The following is a 22,708-nucleotide window of genomic DNA, read 5'->3' as shown; positions in this document are numbered from 1 at the left end:
TCTCTTTAACTGCCTATTGTGATAGTGACTGTGTAGCATGTCCTGACACTCGCAGATCAGTTTCTGGGTATTGCATATTCCTTGGTGATTCACTTGTCAGTTGGAAGGCAAAGAAACAACCTGTGGTGTCCCTTTCTTCTGCTGAAGCTGAATACAGAGCCATCAGTAAAGTAGTTGCTGAATTGTCCAGGACTGTTAGGCTTCTTTCTGATTTTGGCATTATTGTTACTGCTGCTATCCCTGTGTTTTGTGACAATCAGGCTGCCATACACATTGCTCGCAATCTGGTGTTTTATGAGCGCACCAAACACATCGAGGTGGATTGCCATTTCATTCGCACCAAGCTTCAAGATTGGCTCATTTCTCTCCATCATGTCTCTACTTCTAAGCAGTTAGCTGACATTTTTACTAAGCCACTCCTTTGGGCTTCTCCATCACTCTGTGTTACCCAAGTTGGGTGTTTTGTCACCCTCCAACTTGAGAGGGGGTGTTGGGCCTCATAGAAAGAAAGACCCGGTAGCCCAGTTGGTAGAAGGCCCAAGTTGAGATGATCAGCTTTTGGTTATTTAAGTAGGGACTAGTCTGTACTATATAGAAACTTAGGGTGCCATGTATACATGTATATATACTCCTGTACATTTCTAGAACAAAGGACGAACTCATTTTTGCTTGAATAAAACGAAAATCAGATATTTTAGCATATTTCTCTCTCTTGAACTTTACCTTGTTCTTCAATGACTTTTCCGCACTTTCTCTTCGATTCACTTTGTTAATAATACAACAATTAAAGCTCCATAGGTATGGGAAGATGTAGAGCCCTCCCGTTTCCAATTCAGTGTAGCTGAAATATTATTCTATTCATTTAATAGAAAACTTTTTTTAAGAAGGGCAAAATGGTTGGTAATTCAGCTTTACAGCTTTCCACTTTTAGTATAATATATGATATGATATGATGATTATTATGTTGAGGATAGCTTTTTTTAAGAAGGGCAAAATGGTTTATAATTCAGCTTTACAGCTTTCCACTTTTAGTATAATACTATATGATCTAGATGATATGATATGATGATTATTATGTTGAAGATAGCCTTGCAGGGTCACCGGTACTTAAGTTCACTGTTCATATTAATTTCATCTTGAAATTCCGTGAGGCTCAACAAAAAAATACACAAATATACTTATTTTAACAAAAGAACCTGAAATTATCTTCTGTTTGTGGAAAGATCTACTCACACATATAAGCTAAGAACAATGTATCAAAATGTCACTAGATTACTTGAAGAATGGCAACATATCACAACCTAGAATTCCTCTCTTTTTCACCATTTGAGTTGAAGTAAAGCACAGAATAAAAACATTGCCTTTCTCAAGAAGAAATATGGGATTTGCCGTAACAGAGTCACAGGGTAAAAGCACAGAATAAAAATTGCATGATCTTGCAAGAAAAGCTACCTGAATATGATCATAATAAAATAAAGAACATAGCACATACGGGTAAATTTTCTTGTTTGTGACAAATATATATATACACAACTTCATTGCAACAGAACTCATCAACTAACTGCTTCATCAATTATTATTACACAATAACATTGCAACAGAACTCATCAACTAACTGCTTCATCAATTATTATTACACAATAAATTCATCCAACAAGTCTAATCAATGGCACATTATGGGGATTACAGAGAAGGAGCTAATTGGACAAGTTCAGTCAAATCGATATATGAAGATATTGAACCTTCATCTGGCTGGATAGAGGATCAGGAAAACCTTTATTTTCTTATTGATCTCCCTGGTATTCTTACTTCATTGTTTCCTAATTTTTGCTTTCGAAAATATCTGTTTTTTCTAGTATCATTTGGCTTGCGACTGACAATTTTTCGAGTCAGAATAATTAGCATAAACTAGTTAATTTTTCCATGTTTCCATGCGGTCGTCGTAGAAAATTAGTCTATGATTAAATAAATAATGTTATACATTTTATAATGAAATCAAATTTTGCTAACCAAATAGGTAACCTAAAAGAAAGAATTTCTATTTGTAGTCATGGTACAAAGATACATATGCAGCCACACCAAAATTTAACAATTTTTTTTCAACAATCAGAAATTGGATATCACATTTTTCTGTTCATCTATATATTTCTTTATGTTCATGTAAATATCCACATCTTCTTAATGAAAACAGAGAAGTAATATGAACACAGATCAGCGAGTAAAGGAAGAAGCCTGGTCAGAGATCACTGGCATCAAATCTGTGTTTTTCGACCGTATATATATATAGAAGAATTAATTCACGTTTTGCATTATTGCACATCTCTGTTTGTTGTAGGTATGGTGATTGTTGGAGACTTTTAGGATTTTCTTCTTCCATAAGAAATTAATACAAGGGTTGAAAACTTCATTAACTCCGCAGATACAATCTTTGAATACATAAAAGCAAACGTGGGGATTGGGGAAAAAGAAAGAAAAAGAAGCAGATTTAGACAGAAAGTTGGAGGAAAAAGATGATAAGAGGGGTAAAAGCATTAGCTACACCCAGAGAAGGGAAAGAGGTGTTTTTGTTTTTACTACGAAGAGACGTAACTGTAAGGTTAAAATAGAATTGTAACTGAACTAAAAGAGATTTAATAGTTGTGTCTTTTGAATTTTTTATTTTATTTATTCACTTAAATAAGAGGTAAAAGCCAAAATTCTAAGAAAATGGATAAATGGGGTTTTTAGAGTGTCACGTCACCAGACCTATGTTCTGCAATTTTATAGATATATAGATTATTCATTCAATCGTTACTAACTTACTATTATCTTCGGTGATTTAAATTTGCTTATCAATGGTGATGATGGCTTCTTTTTTTATCTTGCGCTTTTTAATTCATTAGAAGGATTCAAAAGGGACGAGGTGAAGCTCCAAGTTGATACATTTGGCAATATAACGGTAAGTGGAGAAAGGAAGGTCAGCGAATATAAGTTTATCCGCTTTCAGAAATCAACTAAAGCACCTGAAAAATCGAAACCTGAGGATACCAGCGCAAAGCTTGAAGACGGGATTCTATATGTGATCATCCCGAAGGAATTACCAGAAAACAATGAACGCGACGAGGCAGCAATTGCTAGCTTTTATCAGGAAGAGAATCAGCAAAAGAAAACGGAGGAAATAGAAAGTTCAAATGGTGATGAAACAGACCAAAAAGGAAATGACAAAGAGGGATTGAAAGGAAAAAGCGATGAAGAAGAATGTCATGATCCAACTATGGCGAAGAAGGGGCACGAGGGCGTTCTATTTGCAGCAGGAAAACAGATTCTGAGGAAGAACAAAACGATTGTAATTACAGCATTGCTAGCATTTTCTTTCGGGGTTTACGTTTCTCAAAAATTTCAGTCAAGTAAAATTGATTAAGCTTTGTGACTAGGATTTCTCCCATCATCATCATGTGATCAATAATTCAATTATTCTGTTATCTGTACTGAACATATTCAACGTGCAATAAACATCAATTTCAAAATACATCGGTTAACATCATTTAGTTTTGCAAAATGATTTTGAAAAATTGCATTTTGACAATATCAATTCAATTCTGACACCAGTAAAAAATGTAGTGCACTTTACAAAAGTTATAAGAAGTATTCGGATAACAACTTTAGAGGGCAAAGCAACAAATATCCAAGTCAATTGGAGGTAGCTAGGGACTCATTTGATTCTGATTGTAACAAGAGAAAGATGCACCAGAATAAGCATAAGTTCAAAGTTTCATTTTATCTTAAAGGGACCTGATTCCTCATAAAATCTATCCACCAATCCAGAGAAAAGGCAAAACACCGTGTATTTGGTTTACTTTATTCCTATTCCTTAGGAGAAACCTGTTGGGTGTAAGATTTTTTTTTTTTTTTTCCATATTGGTAGCTGAAAACAAAAAGAATAATACTCCATTTGTCTCAAAATATTTGTCGCATTTTTCATTTACACGCCCATTAAGAAAACATTTATAAGGGTAGTATTTTGACTATTTTATCCTTAACATACTTCATCATGTCATCTCTCCTCAATAAATGTTTACTTCATCAATGATGAGAACCTCTTAAATGTTGCTAATTAATACAAAGGTAAGATAGGAAAAAACTACTTAATTTTATCTTGGTTAAATAAAACGACAAATATTTTGAGAAAAGTATTTTTAGTAAGGACGATAGATATTTTGAGACGGAGGGAGTATATATTAAGTGTAGGATACTTTTAATGGTGTGATGCATTGTCTAGGAAAATCATGCTGGCTTGTCCAAATGAACAATATTACACCAGGTTAAAATATCTTTGAACTGTTTTAGCCTAACATAAACTTCTTCGGCTTGTGTGCCAGAACAGTGGGTTGAAGAACCACAAAGCGCTAAGGGGACAGAATCCCCATTTTATATAGGTGAGCATAACATTACACTGTAATCCCCATAAGAATGTTCCTATTTTATTTTTGAGGAGACAATTTAAGAGCACTAATTCTGGAAGTTTTGTTGGTTACCTCCAGCATAGTGCAATCAGGGTAATTTTCTCAACGTTAGTCTAGCTAAAACCCATTTATTATAGGTATAATTGTTAATACGAAGTGTATAGTGGAGACATTAGTCGTAAAGTGGAATGGAATTCGATGCTTGAGGATATAATTAGTGGAATTCAAAATGAGCCTTTTTCAGTATAAAGTAGGTTGTAGGACAACATATAGCAACGTACAGTGTAATGTTCCTGTTAATAGGGGCTCATTGCTACGTCCCAATGTTTTAAAAGGCATTTGCTGAGCGAGTCCCAGTGGGAATCACACCAAAAATACACTAAGACACATTGGCAGCCCGCAATTATAGTGAAGCGTAAGGGCTTTAACTTAGACATAAGTTCTAACGTTTTGTGCATCATTTAGGGTGTAAACTGAGGTGACCTTTTTCAAATTTGAGCCGAAATTGCTCAATAAATTATTTTTAATACTTAAAAACTCAAAAGTTGACTCATAATAAATTCTTAAACTAAAAGAGCTCAAAGTACTTTCATGCTTCATTTTCTTCAAGTTTTTTTTTGCTCTCTTTAATAGATTCTTTTTAAGTTAGTTTTTAGTTTTAGAATTTCTTTTGGTATCGCTCTAACTTAGATATTATTCTGAAGATTTTTATCGAAAAAAATATAAATATCTATAATGAGTATTTGTGATTTGTTTTCGTGTTCTAGATTTTCAAACAATAACTTTATAATATTGTCTCTTTTATTTTTGAATTATTAGGAATAAGAATATTATTCTTACAACTCTAATTATATTGTCTCATAGTCGTGTTACATGTGTAATCCATCTTTTACGTCCGTCACCTTTTCAAATATAATGGTCATGAACACATTAGCATGTTTATATACCTATAAACATTTTCCTACAAAAATTTCTAATTTTCTATACTTTTAATGTAAATTCTTTAAGTTTATTTAATTTATAAAATATTAAAAACTAAATATATATGGGGCATACGCCTCACGTTTCATAGCTTTCCCCTCATCTCGTGTTAGATAAAACGTCTTGCGTTACTCACCCTTTTAAAGCACTGATATGTCCTGTAGAGTTTAAAAGATAGTTTTAAATGAGATACTAGTACGCGTAAAATGAGCGTGTAATCTAATCTGAGTCGGATAATTAAGAATGTACACAATCTATATGACAGCTACATTTGTTGACAATAGGTGGTGACGAAAAAGGGGTCCAGAAGAGAGAAAAAGGGGATTCTTTTACACTTACCTTTGTTTCAAATTGGTTTGAGGTGCTTTTGACAAAAAGGAAAGGGCCCATTGTTGGACAGTGGAATCGCGCCCCAAACCAAGCATTGTCTTCTTATTGTATCACTCACCGGATTAGTCATGGTCAAGCTTCCACACTAACATTGGGAGAAACCATGCCCTGGGTTAGCTCAATTGACAAATGTTGATAAACTTGCGTTTTAGGTACATAAAATCGGAGCGCGAATTTGTAGTTTATGAATTTGGGATCATAACTTTTTGTTTACTAGATTTTGGATGCATTATTTAAACATATCAAATGAAACTTTTGATTAATTATCAGTTTGAACCAAAACTATTAATTTCTGCTGACCCATATAGCTAAAGGGGTGGCTCTGCCCCTAACTTTTAGTGATTTTAGATTACAAGTTCGACATTTGCATCAAATATTTAAGCGGAAAAGAATAAGATGAGTCCATCATTTCGGAATTTTAAAGGCTGTTGGCTCAAAAGATTAGCTCTACATCGATTTTCTGTTTAAAAAAACATATTTGGAGAAACCATGAGAACCTAAGCTACCACTACAAAAGAATAGATGCTCTAAAGGTAACTCAAAAGTGAATTATCTAATGAGAATAATTTTACTTGTTACAGCGACATACTTTTGTAAGCAAAACGAGCTAAATTGCTGCCAAGCCCAACGCTTTTTGGTATATTGACAAAGAGAGCTATGACAAACACTATATTGACAGTAGCAAGAAGACATTGCAGAGATATGATACGACCCTAATTCATTTTCTTTTTCAGTTAATGTTAGATGACTTGTATAAAAATATTAGAAATGATGCTCATCTGATTGTGCCATCACTAAGCATCACTTTTTCTTTTAATCCATGACGCATAACTACCCATTTAAATACACAAATTATGCAAGTGTAAAGCGAGCACTCTATTTCACATGTTCTATAGATTCTATTTAGGATTATTAACGCTATCATATCAATCTCAAATAGGGCATGAAGATCTAACCACAATTTGTTAAAATAGTTAGCATTTCAATTATAAATGGAGGTTATCCCGTAAGTCAAAAGGGTAACTAATTTGAACTGTATTGTCAGGAATCTGATTTCTACCGTCCCATTAGTGATTTGTTATAAGAAAATATATATAATGGAGGATAACTTGAGAAAAACTCCATGTCTGCCTCGCCTTAGCTCTCCACAAAGCATAAAGCTAAACTCAATTTTTTAATAACCTAAACTTAATTAGTTCAGTAGAATAAATTAATGCTCCTTACTTTATTTATTCAATATAAAAATATATAATCATTGGATGTCGACTAAAAAAATAAAAGAAATGTAGAATAATGGGAAGTTCCTCATTTCGAAAAACAGAAGAAAAAAAAAAAAAAAAAACGTAGGATTAATTAAGAACCAAAAAGGGAAGAAGGCATAAAAGCAGAAGAAATAATTAAATAAAATAAAAAATAAAGGAAACTTCAAGAGAGAGATTGGAATATAATCCTTTTCTGTGTATCTCTCAGCCGTGAAGATCGCATCCACTACACCATTTCCCGTCACAATCACACACCTCCATAAACATTCTCCAAAATTACCGTTTTACTACTCCTATCACACAAACACAAAAACACCAAATATTGAAAAATACCCAAAACAAACGGCAAATAACTGACAAAAAAGTAGCAGAAAAAACAAACAAACAAACCTCTTCCATCTTCACACTTACTAGTTCACCGCCATTAATGCCCATTTCCACACTATGAAACCATGAATAATATGTCATCTGGGCCACCACCGGAGCAGCAACCCGACCCGCCACCACTAAAACCACCACAAATAGTCCGTAAACTTGTAGTGGAAATTTTTGACGCTAGGAATCTACTACCAAAAGATGGGCAAGGCAGTTCTAGCCCATATGTTGTGGTGGATTTTGATGGTCAAAAGAAGCGTACCTCAACTCAGCAGAGAAATCTTAACCCAGAATGGAATGAAGCTCTGGAATTCATTATTTCTGATCCAAGAACAATGGAATTTGAAGAGCTGGATATTGAGGTTTTTAATGATAAGAGGCTGAGTAATGGAAATGCAAGGAAGAATCATTTTCTAGGGAGAGTTAAGCTTTATGGGAGTCAGTTTGCTAGGAGAGGTGAAGAGGGTTTGATTTACTTTCCTTTAGAGAAAAAGAGTGTTTTTAGTTGGATTAGAGGTGAGCTTGGTTTGAAGATTTATTACTATGATGAAATGGTGCAAGAAGAAGAAGAACCACCACCACCGCAACCGGAACAACACCAACAACAGCAGCAGCAGCAAGAAGAAGTGAGGAAAACCCCTGTTTATGTTGTAATGGAAGAGCCACGTCATAGGATGCTTGAAGTTCCTATGATGATGCCTACCGAGGAAACACACACACAGGAACATTCTCCACCTATTGTTACAATTGAGGAATCTCCACCACCACAGATGAATATGCCACCGGAACAGCAGCAACTTCACAGGCATGAAGAGGGCCCACAAGTGATGATGAGTAGGCCACCACCTGATCAGTATCCAGCGCCAGAAGTGAAACGGATGCAAGCGTGTAGAGCTGGAGAAAGATTAAGAGTCATGAAACGACCAAACGGAGACTACTCGCCACGTGTAATCTCCGGTAAAGTCGGAGTTGAATCCGAAAAAATCTCTGCCTTCGACCTCGTTGAACCAATGCAATACCTCTTCGTTAGAATTGTTAAAGCTAGAGGTCTTGCACCAAGTGAATCTCTATTCATAAAGATCCGTACATCAACCCATATCCTCTGGTCAAAACCCGGAATTATCCGACCCGGTGAACCTTTATCCAATCCAGAGTGGCAACAGGTCTTTGCTTTAGGCTACAACAAACAAGAGACAACCAATTCAACACTTGAAATTTCAGTTTGGGATAGGGCTTCCGATCATTTCTTAGGTGGGGTCTGTCTCGACCTTTCCGATGTACCAGTGAGGGACCCACCTGATAGTCCTCTTGCTCCTCAATGGTATCAGCTTGAAGGTGGTGCTGATGACCAACACAAAGTTTCAGGTGACATTCAGCTTTCTGTTTGGATTGGAACTCAAGCAGATGATGCATTTCCTGAATCTTGCAGCTCAGACGCGCCGTACGTGTCCCACACGCGCCCAAAAGTGTATCAATCTCCCAAGTTATGGTATCTGAGGGTTACAGTGATTGAAGCTCAGGACCTTCAAATTGCTCCCAATTTACCCCCGTTGACTGCACCGGAGGTAAGAGTCAAAGCTCGGCTGGCGTTTCAATCGGTGAGGACTCGACGAGGGTCCATGAAGCATCACAGTTCCGCGTTCCACTGGAATGAAGATTTGATATTCGTTGCCGGTGATCCACTTGAAGACAGCCTCTTTTTGCTTGTGGAAGACTGTACGACGAAGGAGCCAGTGCCTCTCGGGTACATAATAATTCCCGTGAGCTCGATTGAGCAACGGCTCGATGAGCGACTCGTGCCAGCTAAGTGGTTCGGATTAGAAAGTGGGCATGGTGGGGCTTACTGTGGAAAGCTACACTTGAGGATGTGCTTAGAAGGAGGATATCACGTGCTTGACGAAGCAGCGCACGTGTGTAGTGATTTCAGGCCCACGGCTAAGCAGCTATGGAAGCCTGCTGTTGGTATTTTGGAGCTGGGTATTCTTGGAGCTCGCGGGTTGTTACCTTTGAAACTCAAGGGTCCGGGAAAAGGATCCACAGATGCTTATTGTGTTGCGAAATATGGTAAGAAATGGGTCAGGACTCGGACTATAACTGATACGTTTGACCCACGTTGGAACGAGCAGTACACGTGGCAAGTATACGATCCTTGTACAGTTCTTACAATTGGAGTATTCGACAATATGCGTATGTTTGCTGATGGGTGTGATAATCAGCCTGATTTCCGTATAGGAAAAGTACGTATACGAGTCTCTACATTAGAGAATAACAAAGTGTACACAAATTCCTATCCGCTGCTAGTTCTGTCGCAGTCGGGGTTGAAGAAAATGGGTGAAATTGAAGTAGCAATTCGATTTGTTTGCCCATCATTGTTACCAGAAACATGTGCTGTTTATGGGCAGCCAGTGTTACCAAAGATGCATTATCTACGCCCACTCGGGGTGGCTCAACAAGAGGCATTGAGAGGGGCAGCTATCAAAATGGTTGCATCATGGTTAGCTCGATCCGAGCCACCTTTGGGACCAGAGGTAGTTCGCTACATGTTGGATGCGGATTCTCACACGTGGAGCATGAGGAAGAGTAAGGCTAATTGGTTCCGGATAGTAGCCGTGTTAGCTTGGGCTGTTGGGTTAGCAAAATGGTTGGATGACATTAGAAGGTGGAGAAATCCAGTAACAACCATACTAGTCCATGTTCTATACTTGGTGCTTGTTTGGTATCCAGATTTGATTGTCCCCACCGGGTTTTTGTACGTGTTTTTAATCGGTGTGTGGTATTACCGGTTCAGGCCTAAAATACCCGCAGGTATGGATACCCGAATATCCCAATCGGAAACAGTCGACCTAGACGAATTGGATGAGGAATTCGACACAATGCCAAGTTCAAAACGACCCGAAATAATTCGGATGCGTTATGACAGATTGAGGATATTGGCAGCAAGGGTCCAAACAGTTTTAGGTGATTTTGCAACACAAGGAGAAAGGGTCCAAGCATTGGTCAGCTGGAGGGACCCAAGGGCCACAAAATTGTTCATAATCGTGTGCTTAATTATAACAATAGTCCTATATGCAGTGCCACCAAAAATGGTAGCAGTGGCCCTTGGATTCTACTTCCTGCGACATCCTATGTTCAGGGACCCAATGCCACCTGCAACTTTGAATTTCTTTAGGAGACTTCCAAGTTTATCTGACCGCTTGATGTAGTACACAGTCACTAGTCACTACACTCTGCTGAGTAAATAAAACTTTAGTCAACAATTATTTTTTGGGCCCCATCAATTGCGGAATGTGTGAAAATCCCCTTTTTTCACAATGCTTGAAAAGGTGGGGGTTTTCATCACATACAACATTGGAAGAAGTGAAAAGTGTAGGGTGAAAGGGTAAGTGGCGATGATTGACTAACTGTTGGAATAAGAAAGAAAAAGGAGGGAACCATGGAGCGGGTAAGAAGACTAATGAGTGCGAGATTAAAGGGCTGAGATTTTTGAAAGGACAAGATTATTTTTGGCTGTAATTTTTGTCGTCAAAAGTATTGACATTGATTTCTATTCCACATACATAAAAGTGAAAGATAATGATATCTTTCTTTTGTTGCATTGCAAGCTTTAGACTCAATTCTGTTCCAACTCTGACAAGCGTTTTATGACTCAAATTTTAGATCCATTTGTGTGAGATATACACGCTTCTATTACAGACACAAATATTTAAGATAGTTATGTCTTACTGAATATAAAAGTATAAAAATGGACAGTTGATCAAAAACAAATAGTTGCACGTCTTTAGGTCAGGACCATTAGGTGCCATTCTGCAGTAGTCAATGCTACTTGATAGGGATAAATAAGTCTTCGAGCTGCTACACTCATTTTAGGTGACATTTGTTTTGAAAAACAGGTGAAAGAATCAGAAATTCTTCTAGTTACAATAACTTGTATGACTGATTTTTGGTCTAACATTGTTTAGTTGGAAAAAATAGAAATGGTGGGATCCTTTGAAAGTTGAAACAAAAAGGATTGTTCCAATAGGGGTCAGTTTGTCTTATTAATCTTTTAACCAATCAAAAATTAACTCTAAATTTGATTCCTATATTAGTAATGAGTCTAAAATGTCCTCCTTACTTATCTCTATTATCGAGGATCTAAAATTACGGCCTAAATTGTCATGCCTACAAGGCGCTCGGGATTAAATGTAGCATGCTTTGTTGGTTATATCATCAGTCAATTCTGAAAATGCCAACACCATCCAATATGCTACTTCTTTTATGTCCATCGCAGGGAAATAGGGCCATGGATGGAGCCTCTCAAATCTTAGTGTCCTATTTATTTTCAACACAAACTGACCATAGTTGAACAAATTCCATCAAGAATATCGAAACTATTTCAAGTCTGTTAATTCATCATCATCATCATCTCTTTCCAGAAATGTTTAGCATCATCATCATCAAATAGCACTCTACTGGTAGATTAAACAAGCAAGGTAACAAATGCCAGAGACGGAAGGTACAGCAAAACATGACGCTGCAACCAAAACTGAAGATGAGGAAATTTATGAGAAGGAGAAAGAAGATAAGCATTCGGATGAAGATGGAAAAGACGATAAAGATGAGAAGGAAGGTAAAGATAAGAAGAAGAAGAAAGACAAGGATGAAAAAAACGACGAAAAAGATAACAAGAAGACCAAGAAGAAGGATAAAAAAGAGAAGAATTCCAATGATAAGAAGGACATAGCAAAACTCAAGCTTAAAGTGGAGAAAATTGATGCTAAAATGCAGGATCTGGAAGAAAAGAGGGAGGTAATTCTCGAGCTGTTTAATGAAGCTGGCAACATTGCAGCCAATGCAAGTGCTGCTCGCCTTCCATTCGATCCCTTATCGAGCCACTTGATGAAAAAAAAGAAAAAAGCCAAGTGATGTTTCTGTGTTTTTGTTTGTATATCCGAGATTGGGATGAACTCAAGTAAATACTTACCAAATAGTGTCTGTAGAACCCTGCCTAAAGCAGAAAATTAAATTTTGTGCCTCGTTTTTTTAAGATAACAAGATTGTAAAGAGAAATAGACAATTAATGAAGAACTCATAGGAAAATACAGAATTTTTGGAAGGTAGAACTGTAAATCAATTTAAGCACGTGAGAGCAGAAACTGCATATGTGAATTTTACCTCATGCCCATAATTGAATTACTTTCACATTTTTCGTTTTCAATGTTAAAGTGCATGACAGTTGACACTGATATTTCAAACACGATTTAAACAATGTTCATCTGTTTAACGTGCAACATTACCAGGGAGGTTATTCTAGGTGCCTATTTTTTGTCTTTAATTTCTGCGATGAACTACTTATGGAATATTCATCTATCTACAGTAACATAAATTCAGAGATGTATCAAAGCTAAGAGGATCAGTAAGTAAAAGAAATAAACTATATGCAGAGTTTATTATGGAAGTCACACCTGAACAAAAATTGTTTGAAGAAAATTTTAGATATTATTTTTGTCACGAAAAGCTCAATATTCATTCCTCTTGGTTACCATGAAGAGCAATTTTTGTTGTCTGTTAATCTCTCTTGTACTATTATCCTAGGGGAAGCTTCCTAAGACGTGAAATCTCGATTCACAAGGAAGCTTCATATTTGTCTTGTTATTACCTTGCTTGCACATATCATATTCAAACATAATCTTATAAAGGAAGGATCAACTAACAGGTTAGGATCTCAATTTTGGGGCCAAGAAAAACACAATGAGCAAGCAGCCAGGCATTTATTCTGATATTGGCAAAAATGCAACAGGTACTTGCTGTCATATGTTTCTGCTGCTAATTCTTCATGCACATCCAAATATTTCCTAATGAACTTTTTAAAAAAAAAAGAAAAAAAGAATGCCCTTCCACTTTTGATATCTGTCGCAATTCAGTGCTGGAAATCTTTTAATTCGAATATTTATAAATTTTATAGAGGATCTAATATGTTACTTATTTACATCAGATCTTCTGTATGGAGATCATATCAGGCAATCTCCAATTCGCTATCAGAACAATTGGCTTGATTTTTTGAGCTTATACTTCAAGTGTCAAGGTATCTATTGTTATTTCTTCACTTCTTCCTTTTTCTCCTTATATTATTCTTTGTGAAAATTACTGTATTATCATTGTAGTTAGTGGCATTGTACCTGGGCTAAGTACACTTCTCAAGTTGCATATACCAGATCAGAGGCCTGGTAATGTAAGAATTTCTTTTCTTGCTTTGGCATTATGATTACAATTCTTTATCAGAAGTATATTTTTCCTATCTTATGCCTATACATGTATGTATTAACAGGTGGAAGTGCAGTACATGAATAATTATTTTGGAGTTGCAACAGGCATCAGTTTGGCAAAAAGTCCCCTGTTAACTCTATCTGGTGTCACAGGAATTGGGTTTTTTAGCATTGGTTCAGAGATATCTTTCGATACAGCAACCAAAACACTGACCGAATATAATGCTGGTTTGAACGTCAATACTGACATTCTCACTGCTTCACTCACCCTGTAAATCTTCTCCAGCGTGATTTGAAGTTTCTTTTGAGTAACAAGTTGAACCCCATTTTAAGAGAAAATGACAAGAATTGTCCCTTATCTTTGATGAAGACTAGATGTGTTAAACTTTTGACAAACTTAAAGGACCAAAATTGTTAAGTGCCTACTTAAGGGACTATTTCGAATCTACCCTCAAACATGACGGACCAACTCTGTCATTTTCTCCCCATTTTGATATCATGATTGTTTTCAGACTAGATAGCATTTTTCTCTTGCAAAGTTAAGGGTGCTTAATGTTCTGATGCAAGTAAGAATTGCAGGAGCGATAAAGCTGATACTTTGAGAGCTCACTTTTACCGGCCAATTCGACCCTTAACAAGCACTGGGGTTGCAGCGGAGATAACGCATAGGTTCATCAGCAAACAGCCGACTCTAACACTAGGAGCTCAGCATTGTCTGTTTCCTTTCATGCTGATTAAAGCTCGAGTTACAAGTGATGGCAGTTTGGGTGCTCTTGTCCAAAACAATATTTTCTCAACAGTCTTTCTGAGTATCGCAACAGAGTTGAATGTCATGGATGCTAGGAATACTGCGAAACTGGGGTTCTCACTCGCCCTTAACTTTAAGCGTACCAGAGGCGAACCTAGGATTTGAAGTTTCTGGCTACCCTTCACTTACCAGAGAACTCACAATCCATTTATGCTACTATGCTTGCAATTTATTATAGTTTTTTTCCTAAATTAGCCGGCCCGCACTTCCGCAACTAATAACGGGATAAGACCTCACTACTATATAGGATATGTTACCTTCTCTTCAATGAGTGCAGTGAAAGGACTCTAGGCTCACCCGCCGGTTTAACTTATGGCATCATCGACTTGCTTTTCAATCAAAGCGATTTCATTACCATAAAGAAAAACCTCTCTCTAGGGATCAGCCCCGTCCTAGATGTAATAGTCAATCAGCGGGACGTTCAAAGAAGCTATGCACCTTCACTGAGTGTTAATGAAAAAAGCCCTTTCATCTCAGCTACGGAAAGTTTTCTCGAAAAATTATTATTCTTTATTTTGTAACAGAAAAATTACTCAATTATTGTAATTTCAAGTATAAATTTACTCATTTGATTGAAGTGATTACAGTTTTAGTAGATTTCTCAATAGATATACAAGGCATGGAACAAATCCTAATTGGTTATGCCGAACCCGTACCATACTATGCATTCATCCTTGGTCACAACAAAGATAATAGTCTCTCTCAGAGACGTATTTATCCTCGAATATGTCCTATGACTATGTATGCAAGCTAAGTCCATATCCTAGAATTGTTCCGCACTTTTTATAAAGCTGCATATTTGCAGACAATCAACTTAAAGCATGAGAAAATGGTTGGAAATACAATAGAAACCATAAGAAGTTGCAGTACCTGCAAGAAATGAAAATTTGTCTATCTCAAAGGTGCTCCCACACCACCACTTGCTCCAAGAATCTTCTGTTGCTTGTAATCAAGCAATAGACTAAAACAAATTGCAGACACCATGGAAGAAAAAAGAGATCTTATTTTGTTAAAATGAACAACATTATAGAAATGTAATGGGTGACGGATCTCTGAACTCTTTTCTGAGAGAAGCTCAACAACACTAATCCAAGCTTTGAAACAGCATTCAACAACAAAATTATTTACCATAGATAAAAGACACACGGGTGATGGAGGTTCTGATGGTACTGAATTTGAAGGATGAGCAACAAACATAAACATTCACGGTATAGAGACTGGTGGGATATTGATGCTTCTTCTGGAAATACTAGTTTACCTGACCATTGAGGGGAAACTCGTCTCCTTTCACATTTATCAAACATATTACCCTGTATACCTTAAGACCTGTGTAACAAAGATCAAAGTCAAGGATAAATAGAAGAAGAGAACCTACGACATAGCACACTAATGGCAGTGCTAACGAAACCCTAAAGAGGACAAAACACAACGCAACTTTCCCGTAGGCCAATTTGAAATATTAGGATAAGTTTTGAGCATTCATCCATTCTAAGTCCTTCCCCATACCGCAACTTTATACATCACAATTCACACCTGTATATTTCAATCAAAATGCCTGATAAGCAGTATACCTACTAATGTGAATCAAACCTCAGTATAAATATCCAGTACTACTCCATGTAAATATTGCATGGGATTCTTAGAGATGAATCTTCAAGTACCATAATATGGAATACTTAAAAAGACTTGGGAAACCAAAAGTATCCCAACAGATCAGATAAAAACGGGTTACTTCTGTCCTACCTGTACGGGGACATGGTAGTCACAAAAATATGGGATGCTGTAGAACAATCTTATGGAACTTGAAAATTCTTTGAACAATTCTTCTGTAAATATTCAAAACCTTACCAAACTGATTATAAACATAGATAGTATTGGGATTAACCAATCTCTAACAAAGTCAAACTCACCACATATTTCCATTTAAAGAAAGAAAAGTCTAAAAATTGACAAAAGCTTCCATTAACATTCATGAGCAATAAATATTTATTGCCCAACAGAAGCCTGAAGAAGTCCATCACGAATCTGCTGTGCCACATCTTTTACAGCACCAGGCCCGTGGGGGATGAAGACAGCAGATGATTTGCTGGAAGCCCCAATTTCTTTCATGGTGTCGAAGTATTGGGTTACAAGGACCATGTCCATAACATCCTTTGCTGTAGTTCCAGGCACGTTGACTGAAAATCCTAGCACACTGTCTCTCAGACCATCCACAATTGCTTGACGTTGTCGTGCAATACCTAAGCCTGAGAGATACTTAGATTCGGCCTCCCCTTCAGCCCTCTTAATTTGCAAAATCTTCTCGGCCTCTGCCTTCTCATTAGCAGCCACCCTCAACCGAGCAGCTGTAGAGTTGAGGATAGTTAGGACATGAAATAGTGAGGAAGACTGAATTAACCTGTTTGGCCAAGTTTTTATATCAACTTATTTCGAGAAGTGCTTTTCAAAAAAGTACTTTTGGCGAGAAGCAATTTATGTTTGGCTACTCAATTTGAAAAGCACTTTTATGCAGCGATTAGGAGCGTTTGGACATGGTTTGAAACCATGTTTGGGCATGTAATTTAAATATCTTAAGTTGTATTTTCTCTTATAGACATAAAAACTCACAAGTTGTGAAAACTATCAAAACATTCCCAATTCTTATACAATCTTACCAAATGAGCAAGTCATAGTTCATAACAAAATTAAAACGCTACTAGAAGGCCTTTCTAAAATATACAACATCAATTGATCAAACTTTAGTTCAATAAAAACGAAAATTTAACATGAATAGTAATATAACTACTCTTTAATATAATCCTCCTACATGGTAGACATAAATAAAAGTAGGTGGAAGTTAATGAGGTTGGTAAATGGTTGGTGGGAGTAATTGTTAAAAATATTTACCAACATATGGGTCTTTTTTTATAAGATATAAACTTATGGATCAAGTTTTATATTTAAAATTTTTGAAACCATAGTTTGAAACCCCGAATCATGCCTTTTTGGATGATTCATGAGATGAAATGCATGTCCAAACGCTGGTTTCATCTCATGGTTTCAAACCGCATGTCTAAACGCCTACTTAGTGTTTGGCCAAAAAAAAAAAACACACACACACACACACACACACACAAAAAAAAAAGAAGAAGCACTTTTGGCCTTAAAAAGCTCTGGCTAAACAGGCTATAAGAGTATAAGAATTTTCATTCTGGCAAACTAAATTTCTCGAATTGCCACCCTCAAAGCCTTTGAGTCTTTGTCTGCACACCAAAATATTAAGCAGAATAAAAAGAGACTGGTCTTCAAGGAGCTTGGAAGAAATAGATGAAATTACAATTTCTAAAACTGCAATGTGTTGCATCCAGGTTTTAAGTATCTTTATCCACAAAAAGATCATTATACTGGTAAATTGAAAATCCTTCGACTGGAATATATATTCCTCTCTAGTAGAACAGTTGAGAAACAGTAAGCATATAAGGAAGGCTTAATCAGAGTAAGGGATTTATTTATACCAGCATTGATCTCATTCATAGCTCTCTTCACATGCTCATCTGGAACGATATCAACTATAAGTGTCTGAACAATTTCATATCCATAAGCTGACATAGCCTGTAAAAGAGCAAGAAAGCACTTATATGACCAAATTAAGGATTGAGATCAATGATTCCAACGGAAAATCATCAAAAATTCACTTACTTTCTCAAGTTCCTCCTCAACAGACCTAGCAATTTCATTTTTTTGCTCGAAGACATCATCAAGATTGAGTTTCGGAACACTCGCTCTTATCACTGACGAAATAAAGAACATATGAGTCAAAATCTGTCATGTCTTATTAAATGCAGGTAATAAATCATCAGATCTAAATAAAGTGAAAGTTTAGTTACTGACCATCAAAAACATATGCCTGAATTTGACCCTTAGTGTTACTTAGCTTGTAGAAAGCTTCATTTGCTTTGTCTGCCAGGGCACGGTACTGAATTGATGCGACAACGTTGACAAATACATTATCCTGAATATTATTGCAATCAATGTATTAGCATAACAAGTAAATTTGGACAAACTTACACCTACTAGTTTATGCTACAATTAAACGGTAATCTATGGTTAACTTTGATAAATTAGTGTTGAGAAAATGACAAAAATGGCCCCCATCTTCGTTAGTAGGTTCAAAATAGTCCCTGAAGTATCACCTGAGCAGTTTTGGTGATTTAAGTTTGTCAAACGTGAACCATTTTGGTCATTTAAGTTTTGCCAAAAGTCAGCACTTTTGATCTCCATTAGATATTTACCAAACTCTTATTGTTAAATTTTACCAGAACTGCGGAAAAAATTTAACCAGAAACGCCATTAATTTCCGTGTAGATCACAGAAACCGCAACAACTACACCATACACAAAAAAATAGACAAAAATATCAGAAATTGCACCTCAGAATAGACCAAAAATAACATAAACTGCAAAAGCTGTACTTCCAAGTAGGGCCGTTCAAAACCGAACCGTTATCGATAACCCAACCGCAAAATTGGCTTATTGGTGTTGGGTTATCGGATTAGCTGTTGAGGAATGGGTTAAAATTTTATTATTAGCCAAACGGGACTAAAACCGCTAACCCGTTAAGAATTTATCATATTTATATTTTTACTCCTAAACACATAAAATATATATTGTAAACTTAAAGCACAAGTCTAAAGCTAAAGCCCAACCCCACTTCTTACGCCTTAGGAACCTAATTTCCCTAAAGAGCAGCAACTACAAGAGTGTTGCTAAAGGCAAACAAATAAGAAACAATTATCCAGGATGTCTTTCCTCTTTCTTTTTCTTCATTCTTCTTTGTTCTGTTTTGGTGCTACAGAAAGTTTGTGCTTAAACACATCAAATCCTGATTTGAAGTTACAAAGATTTCCTTTCACTGTTAATCCTTTGGAGAGTTTATACACTAAAATTTATTTTTATATATAGATGAAAATATAATTATCTTTGTGAACAGGTTGAGTCGATCATCAGAAGAAGAATTAGGCCAAAAATTAGGATCATTCCAGAAAATCAAACTTCATCGAAGAGAAGCAAATACATCTTTGAATAGGAAAATTGGAAAAAAACTCATAGTCATTACAGAAAAACGATCTACTAAATTCATGAGTTGTTCCAAAGGATCAAAAACGGCCTCTATTATATTAGTATTTTCTATTATATTAGATTAGTAAGTTAGTGACACTTAAATTTTGTATATATATATATATATATATATATATATGTAAAGACGTAAAAGCTCGGCCCATTACTCAAATATCGTGATATTTTAACTAAAAATATAATTGTAAATAATTTTAAACAACAACAACAACAACCATATACCCCGTTGTATACTGGGGGGGGGGGGGGTAGTTATATAAAAGCAAAATTTTCATTCCTTTCCTTTAATATTTTAACTTCCATTTTGATGAAATATTTCAAAATCAAATTTGGAACAAGAATTTGACATTATAACTTATGTATCCTAATTTTACAGTTATTTAGTTCTAAATAAAAAGTAGCATAGTTAATGAACTTTTAAGACAAATACATAATTTAACTTGTCCGTGTGTTCTTTATGTAATTAGGGATTAGGGGTTCGAATGGATATCAAAAAAAATCTTTGGAGGAAAGCGCGTAGAATAGGCGCGATGCGGTGCGAATTATCCGGATTAATAAAATTTGCGGATATCGAGCACCAATCGAAAATCAAAGAACGTGAAAAATGAGGTAGGAGGTTCGATAGCTTTTGAAAAGTAGACTTTAAAAACAAAAACAAAAAAATTGACATAAATAAATAAGATTAGGACCTAAAAGTAATTAATTAAAAAATTTTAAAAAAAATTTGAAAATTATAAGGACTACAAAAGTCCCCGAGGAGATATAGACTTTAAAAATAAAAAACAAAAAAATTGACTTAAATAAATAAAATTAGGACATAAAGTAATTTTAAAAAGTTTTTAAAAAATTGAGAAATTATTGTGAGGACTACAAAAGTCCTCACATTCCCTCTTATATATAATAGTAAAGTATATATATATATATATATATATATATATATATATATTTGGTAAATAAAATTTATAATTTTTTTATGTGTAGCTAACTCCTCATAACGCTTTTGTATTACCAAGAACAAGAACTTTGATTTGAAACGTTTCAACTTGAACTTAGAAATGAAAAAGTGATAGTTGAATATAATTTAACCGATAAAGATAACCACCCAATAGCAATTCAACCGATATCTTACCTGACAAGCGCTTACGTCATAATCCGCCCGATAAATCGTGTGACCCGTCAAGTATTTTTATATTCAAAAAGATTATTTTTATATATTAAAGTTTAGTAAATATCTGACGGAGATCAAGATTGCTCACAATTAGCAAAACTTAAAGGACCAAAATTGCTCAGATGATGATACTTAAGGGACTATTTTAAACTTACTACAAAACACAAGGGACCATTTTTTCATTTGCTCTATTACTGTTTCAATGCTACCTTTTTTATTTCAAACCAAACTAATTCAGAGATAAGAATAAACCTTAGTTTTGGTTTCACAGCGGACATCCAGTTGCTGCAACCTGAGGGAGAGATGACCAGCCAACTGGCTTCCGAGGAACCAAGGTACACAGTGGCAACCTGGCTCAAGCACATCCTGATACTTGCCAAAACGCTCCTTAATCGCAACAGTGGATTGATCAACTTGAACACAGCAGAACAAATTGCCCATATTCTACAAGGACAACATAATCAACAGATATTAAGAGTATTTAGTCCAGAAGATGTCCACAGATGGACCCACTAAACCTGCTCAAGTAACATCAAAATAAATTGGATAAAATATACTTCTCTTTGTAAAACTAACCAGCAATTTAGGGGAAATTTCAGATTCCAGTAGACAACTTTAATCTTCCAGAAATTTGTCAAACACAAAATTAGACAAAAGAAACACCAGTTTACAGATTCCACTTGAATACCAAGGTAACAGGTCAATAGGGAGGGCAACCTTTTGAGAGGAAAAAAAAAAACTCTGAGAAGTTTACAGAAAGAAATTCTGATAAAGTCTTGATAAACCCAAAAAAAATACTCCCTCTTTTTGGAGTACGAGGGTCAAATTTTATAACTTTATAACTTTAATCTTAAATTTTAATATAAATTTTTTAAGTTTGTAAAAATAGAATATATATGTAGAAACTACATAAAGAGTATTATAAGTCGTGATAATTTATAATTTAAATAATTTAGGAAAAATGTGAGGAAAATATAGTCAAAGATACGTTTTGGCTTCCAATAGTATATAGGTTAATAAATCAGCATGGGAGTATTAATCAAGAATCATGATTTAGAAAACACAGAAATATTAAAATAATCACTGACATCCAAGCAATCATGAAAGCCACAACCCACCAATTGAAATTGAAGTTACAGTTACCTGTCGATTCTCATGAAAAGTAGCTATTTCTACCTACTTTTTTTTAATAAAAAGTTAGTTTGTTTAATACTCCGTGTGTCTCAATTTATGTGTATAGTTTGAATGTTGAGAGTCAAATTTTTAAATTTTGATTGTAAATCCGGACGTAGAAACTTCACTTTTTTTGAAATAAAATTTACATATGTGAAAATAACATAAAAGGTATTACTTCTATAAGTCACAATAATTAATAATTTAAAGTATCTAAAAGGCATATGAAAAAGTTACAGTAAAAAAAAATTGAAATCCGAACACCCCTTCAATAAAAAATTATAACTATATATATAAGGTTAAAATCATATTTTTATGTATATATTTATAGATGTTAAATCCACTTAACTTCTTGGTGTCTTTACTTTTTTATATTTTGATCACTCTTAGAAAAAATTCTGGCTCCACCACAGAATTTCAAACCCCAAAACCGCCTTTCAGACAGAGAAGCACAAGGAATTAAAATCGATGGCACTACAGAAGTTCTACACCCATTTCATTAAATTATTTGGAGAATTAAACTGAGCTTTTAGATTCTACTAACAACCGGATCTTCATGCAGGTTCTCACAATGAAACGCAAGAAGGGTATAGAAATGAAAAAGGGGAAGAAAACAGAGAAACATAAAGATTAGCAATTCAAGAAAACCATGGAAGTAAATGGACAAGCGCTTAAGCGAAACTAAATCGTGTACACAACACGCATACAAATTAAAAAGATGTATTTTTATATATTCATGCAGCCCACTGA

General features: G+C 35.4%; 5 protein-coding genes across 7 annotated transcripts; 4 read left to right on the top strand and 1 right to left on the bottom strand.

Annotated features, from left to right (window-relative positions):
* The first annotated feature begins 1,501 nt into the window (after positions 1-1,501).
* Positions 1,502-3,508, top strand: LOC132058180 (inactive protein RESTRICTED TEV MOVEMENT 2-like). Of its 2 annotated transcripts, none has more exons than XM_059450733.1 (2): positions 1,502-1,799; positions 2,886-3,508. In XM_059450733.1, exons 1-2 carry the CDS (start codon positions 1,667-1,669, stop codon positions 3,398-3,400), a joined length of 648 nt encoding a protein of 215 aa, XP_059306716.1. In that variant the 5' UTR covers positions 1,502-1,666; the 3' UTR covers positions 3,401-3,508. The 2 variants fall into 2 exon arrangements, with proteins under 2 accessions (XP_059306716.1, XP_059306715.1); XM_059450732.1 differs by having other exon boundaries at positions 1,509-1,799; positions 2,883-3,508.
* A 3,613-nt stretch (positions 3,509-7,121) lies between these two features.
* On the top strand, positions 7,122-11,049 carry LOC132055905 (protein QUIRKY). The gene has a single exon (XM_059447924.1). It carries the CDS (start codon positions 7,528-7,530, stop codon positions 10,651-10,653), a length of 3,126 nt encoding a protein of 1,041 aa, XP_059303907.1. The 5' UTR covers positions 7,122-7,527; the 3' UTR covers positions 10,654-11,049.
* An 880-nt stretch (positions 11,050-11,929) lies between these two features.
* Positions 11,930-12,355, top strand: LOC132057539 (uncharacterized). The gene has a single exon (XM_059450177.1). The coding sequence runs from the start codon at positions 11,930-11,932 to the stop codon at positions 12,353-12,355; it is 426 nt and encodes a 141-aa protein (XP_059306160.1).
* Positions 12,356-13,076: 721 nt separating this feature from the next.
* Positions 13,077-14,685, top strand: LOC132055907 (mitochondrial outer membrane protein porin of 36 kDa-like). Its single transcript, XM_059447927.1, has 5 exons — positions 13,077-13,229; positions 13,425-13,514; positions 13,594-13,661; positions 13,758-13,966; positions 14,275-14,685. The coding sequence occupies exons 1-5, from the start codon at positions 13,181-13,183 to the stop codon at positions 14,606-14,608; spliced, it is 750 nt and encodes a 249-aa protein (XP_059303910.1). The 5' UTR covers positions 13,077-13,180; the 3' UTR covers positions 14,609-14,685.
* A 1,611-nt stretch (positions 14,686-16,296) lies between these two features.
* On the bottom strand, positions 16,297-21,990 carry LOC132055906 (hypersensitive-induced reaction 1 protein). 2 transcript variants are annotated; one of them, XM_059447926.1, is made up of 6 exons: positions 21,904-21,990; positions 21,038-21,229; positions 18,374-18,494; positions 18,182-18,273; positions 17,998-18,094; positions 16,297-16,848 (listed from the first exon to the last, which is right to left on the bottom strand). In XM_059447926.1, exons 2-6 carry the CDS (start codon positions 21,224-21,226, stop codon positions 16,490-16,492), a joined length of 858 nt encoding a protein of 285 aa, XP_059303909.1. In that variant the 5' UTR covers positions 21,227-21,229; positions 21,904-21,990; the 3' UTR covers positions 16,297-16,489. The 2 variants fall into 2 exon arrangements, with proteins under 2 accessions (XP_059303909.1, XP_059303908.1); XM_059447925.1 differs by lacking the exon at positions 21,904-21,990 and adding an exon at positions 21,362-21,557.
* Positions 21,991-22,708: the final 718 nt, after the last annotated feature.

This window comes from Lycium ferocissimum, chromosome 5 (genome assembly GCF_029784015.1).
Source record: "Lycium ferocissimum isolate CSIRO_LF1 chromosome 5, AGI_CSIRO_Lferr_CH_V1, whole genome shotgun sequence".
Classification (NCBI taxonomy): domain Eukaryota; kingdom Viridiplantae; phylum Streptophyta; class Magnoliopsida; order Solanales; family Solanaceae; genus Lycium; species Lycium ferocissimum.
The sequence above is the reverse complement of the archived record's forward strand: the minus strand, read 5'-3'. Positions and strand labels throughout refer to the sequence as shown.